The 4,603-nt window shown below is 39.7% G+C and overlaps 1 protein-coding gene across 1 annotated transcript; it reads right to left on the bottom strand.

Annotated features, from left to right (window-relative positions):
* Positions 1–603: 603 nt before the first annotated feature.
* LOC116419101 (glyceraldehyde-3-phosphate dehydrogenase-like) lies at positions 604–1,818 on the bottom strand. The gene has a single exon (XM_031937287.1). It carries the CDS (start codon positions 1,801–1,803, stop codon positions 802–804), a length of 1,002 nt encoding a protein of 333 aa, XP_031793147.1. The 5' UTR covers positions 1,804–1,818; the 3' UTR covers positions 604–801.
* Positions 1,819–4,603: the final 2,785 nt, after the last annotated feature.

Below are 4,603 nucleotides of genomic sequence, written 5' to 3'. Positions count from 1 at the left end.
CTTGGATGTGTCTGAATTCTTTCCCAAGAGATGTTTGTTTTTCAAGTCTAATGCATTTTGTGTTGTCTATAAGTGTGTGCACATTCCATGTATCAGTAGTGAATGAAATCATCTTTACAGAAGTTTTTGTGGTTTTGTGTGTGTGTGTGTGTGTGTGTGTGTGTGTGTGTATGTGTGTGTTTAGACTTCAGTGTGGGATCCCCAACTGCTATAGTAATCAGGCCAGGGATGGGTAAGCAGACAATTTTTAGTGAACCTTTTCTAGCTCCTTTCTCACATCCAGAGATGAGCACTACAATCCTTCTGAATCACATTGCTGCTTTCAGTGAGAAGATGACCTTATGGCCTGGGCCACCTATGTACAGAGTTGTGACTATAGCTTCCAGTATCGCCTTCATGCTACTTCATCACTTGAAAACCTTGAAAGAGCTAAAAATTAACATGTAGTATGGAATATTTTTTGATTTGTGCAAAAATTGGATTTAAGTGAGACAGATTTGCACACAGTCATCAGCCTCATTTTTTCTTTCAGAGTCATCACAGTACAATAGTAGGACAGAATCAAAACTCCTGGTGATGCATTTATTTTATTATTATTTTTTTCACTGAATATGGTGACTTTATTGATGGTACACAATATAGGACACTCTAGGTTTCTCTCCCCTACTACAGGGGTAGCTTTGGGACAATGATGTGAATGGGACATGAGAGCCCCAAAATAGGAACATAGGTTAGGTATGTGGGCTCCCCAGTGGTGGAATAACTTTTTTGGCTGGGGATGAAGATCCATGGCTTCCCACTTTACTCCTTGGAGGCCATGTAGACCATGAGGTCCACTATGCAGTTGCTGTAACCATACTCGTTGTCATACCAGGAAATCAGCTTGACAAAATGGTCATTGAGGGCAATGCCAGCGCCAGCATCAAAGGTGGAAGAGTGGGTGTTGCTGTTGAAGTCACAGGATACAACCTGGTCCTCTGTGTAGCCCAAGATGCCCTTCATGGGTCCATCTGCTGCTTGCTTCACCACTTTCTTGATGTCATCATATTTGGCGGGTTTCTCCAGGCGGCAGGTCAGATCCACAATGGACACATTGAGAGTAGGAATGCAGAAAGCCATGCCTGTGAGCTTTCCATTCAGCTCAGGTATGACCTTGCCTACGGCCTTAGCAGCACTGGTGGAAGCAGGGATGATGTTCTGGGCAGCACCACGCCCATCACGCCACAGCTTGCCGGAGGGGCCATCGACTGTCTTCTGAATAGCAGTGATGGCATGAACTGTGGTCATGAGTCCTTCCACAATGCCAAAGTTGTCGTGAATGACCTTGGCCAAGGGGGCCAAGCAGTTGGTAGTGCAGGAGGCATTGCTGACAATCTCAAGGGAATTGTTGTATTTCTGATGATTTACCCCCATCACGAACATCGGGGCATTAGCGGAAGGCACAGAGATGATGACTCGCTTAGCTCCTCCCTTCAAGTGAGCCCTGGCCTTCTCCATGGTGGTAAATACGCCAGTGGACTCGAGCACGTATTTGGCTCCAGCATCTCCCCATTTAATGTTGGTGGGATCCCGCTCCTGGAAGATGGTAATGGCCTTCCCATTGATCACCAGCTTTCCATTCTCAGCCTTGACAGTGTCCTTGAACTTGCCATGGGTGGAATCATATTGAAACATATAAACCATGTAGTTAAGGTCAATGAAGGGGTCATTGATGGCCACAATTTCTACTCCGCCTGAGTTGAACACAGCACGGGTCACCAGGTGTCCGATATGGCCAAATCCATTGACTCTGACCTTCATCATCTTGTTTCAGGGATGTTACCAAAGCAGCGGATCCTGGCAGCGAGCTTGGGAGAGGAGCTGAGAGCCCTGGTGATGTATTGATACACAGTGGATGACCTTGATATCTTTGATGTCAAACCAAGCACTCCACAGCTCCCACTTCAACTGCCTCCATGGTTACTGGAACAATTTGTTCTCATTTTCCCATTCCACTGGAGGAGGTTTTCACATCCTTGGGTTAGATATCCCTCCCTTAAGTCACTGACAGGTTGAAAAACCCTCAGTTACCCTCAGCCTAGTTTAGCTCATCTGCTGAAACAGTTTACTGGGTTATAGTCACTGTACATAATTTCTTGGAACCACATTTGAGAATTAGGTAGATCAGGTGGACATGAAATGTAGAAAACAGCCCTCACTCCAAATGTACTAGTTTTTCTTGAACACATCCAAACTCCAAGGTGCCTAGCCAAGGTGCCAAGGGTCACACAGCTAATAAATGCCTGAGACCATATTTGAACTCACTAAAATGGTTCTTCCTGATTCCAGGCCTGACAATCCATCTCCCCTGTCACCTACAAAAGAAATACCAATGTATTCAAACATTTAAAAGATTGTATTATGGAAGGGAATTTGACTTCTCCTCCCCCCTTCCCAAGTCATAGTCTTTAGAGTAATATTTTCAATATGACAAATTTGGACTTTAGGTCATGAAAAACTTCCTAACAATTTGAATTATTCAAAGGCAGAATGGAGTTGCTTTGAGGTGTGGTAGATTCCCTTTCAAGGGTCACATTAAGGGAAGGGTTGGATGACTACTTGTCCAGGCATGTTGTAAAGAGTATTTTTGGTCAATTATGGATTAAACTAGATTCTATTATAGACCCTTCCAGCTCTAAGATTTTGTGATTCTATAATTTTAAAAATTAATTTTGGTGAAATACATTTTATATATTAATATCAGAAATAACCTCAACTAGAAATGATACTCATTGAATTTGCCTTTTCAATATATTTCTGCTTTTATGCTCAAATTAGCTTCATGGATGTTTCATAATTGGTTTTTAATTATTTATGCTTTTTGGGTTTTAAAAAAAATCTCTTTAAGCTCTTTAAGCTAATTTTTCCAGTCTTTGGGATACTTTGTGATATATCAGTAGACTTTGGTATATACACACACATATAAACACAAATGTATTATATGTGTGTAAGCATACACACACATATATTTTATACATATGTATATATATATGCATGTATGTGTGTATATACCTGGTAAGAACAATTAGTAGAGAACACTGATAAAGTCACACTCTGCTGAGATACTCCTATTCAATTAGCCATGTGTCAAGCACTACTATTTCTGTACCCTAAAGAAGCCAATGTTTTGGTCCCAAGATTAATTTTTGCTCACACTCTGATTGACAGACAGGGGATCAGAGCATTTTGCTATGGGTACCTGCTTACATGACAAATTTTTATCTCCATAACAGAACCCTGTGGACTAATCTTTGTAAGATTCTTGAGAATCTAGCTTAAGAAATATTATTCTTAATAATAGTTGTACAAAGACCTAGCAGGTGAAGGGAAAAGTAGGCAAGAATATCAAGGTACCATAGATCGAAGCTTCTTAAACTGTGGGTCATAACCCCAATAACACTGTATAACTGAATATAGAAATCATAAAATTACTATTTATTATCAGTAGATGTTTGTTTTGTACACTTATTTTATAAACCTATATACCCAAGGTTGCAGTGAATAGAAAAAGTTTAAGAAGCCCTATCATAGATAACTAAAGGCTTAATTATGAATATTGTAGTTTAATTGTTTTTTAACCTATCTGTTTACTTGTGTATTTGGAATTAAGATTTTTCTTGCTAATAATAATTTTGTTGTTAGTTGTTTTCATTTGTATCTGACTCTTCATGACCTCATTTAGAGTTTTCTTGGGCAAAAATATTAAAGTGGTTTGCCATTTCCTTCTCCAGCTAATTTTTCAGGTGAGGAAACAGAGGCAAACAGGGGTCAGTGACTTGCCAAGGGTCATAAACTAGTTAGCATCTGAGGCCACATTTGACTCAAGAAGATAATTCTTCCTGACTCCAGGCTGAGCTCTCTATCCACTGTGTCATTTAACTGCCACTTAATAATATAGCTAACATTTTATAGTACGTAAAAGTTCATAAAGTGGTTTACATACATTATCTTGCTTGAGCCAATATGAGGTAGCTAGTAGAAGCAATATCCCCATTTTAGAGATGAAGTGACATGATTGCCTTATAGACAGCAAGTGTCAGAGGGTTGGCTCAAATCTATTTCTTCCTTTCTTAAAATATACCACTCCATCCACTTTGCTACATCTTCCATGCTTGTAGTTGTGCAGTTTGGGTGCATAATCTCACCTTTCTGATTCCCAGTTTTCTCATATATCAAATTAGGGCATTTGACTAAGTGAATAAATAAGACATGCAGTGGAAATGCCAGTTAATAAATATCTATCTTCATGACCTCCAGTGGCCTAGACCTACCAAATCCTTCAATTGTATGGATGCTAATTGGTGTGGGTTGATTCCACATGAGTTAATATGCCTGTATGTTACAAAGTTCACATCAGTTCTCTATGTGGGATATTATTCCTACTAACCTAATCACAAACAAAATGTACTTAATGCAAAGTAACAATCTCCTAAGTATACCATGAAGGGGACCAGTTTATATACTACGATTTCAAAGGCTAGTATTGGAAGGTTCCTTTAAAAATCTTCTGTGTCTTAAAGATGGCTTGGAGCAGGTAAATATGATGCAAGAAGCTATAAGAAAC

The sequence above is a fragment of the Sarcophilus harrisii genome, chromosome 4 (assembly GCF_902635505.1).
Source record: "Sarcophilus harrisii chromosome 4, mSarHar1.11, whole genome shotgun sequence".
NCBI lineage: Eukaryota > Metazoa > Chordata > Mammalia > Dasyuromorphia > Dasyuridae > Sarcophilus > Sarcophilus harrisii.
This window is presented reverse-complemented; position numbering and strand designations above follow the sequence as displayed.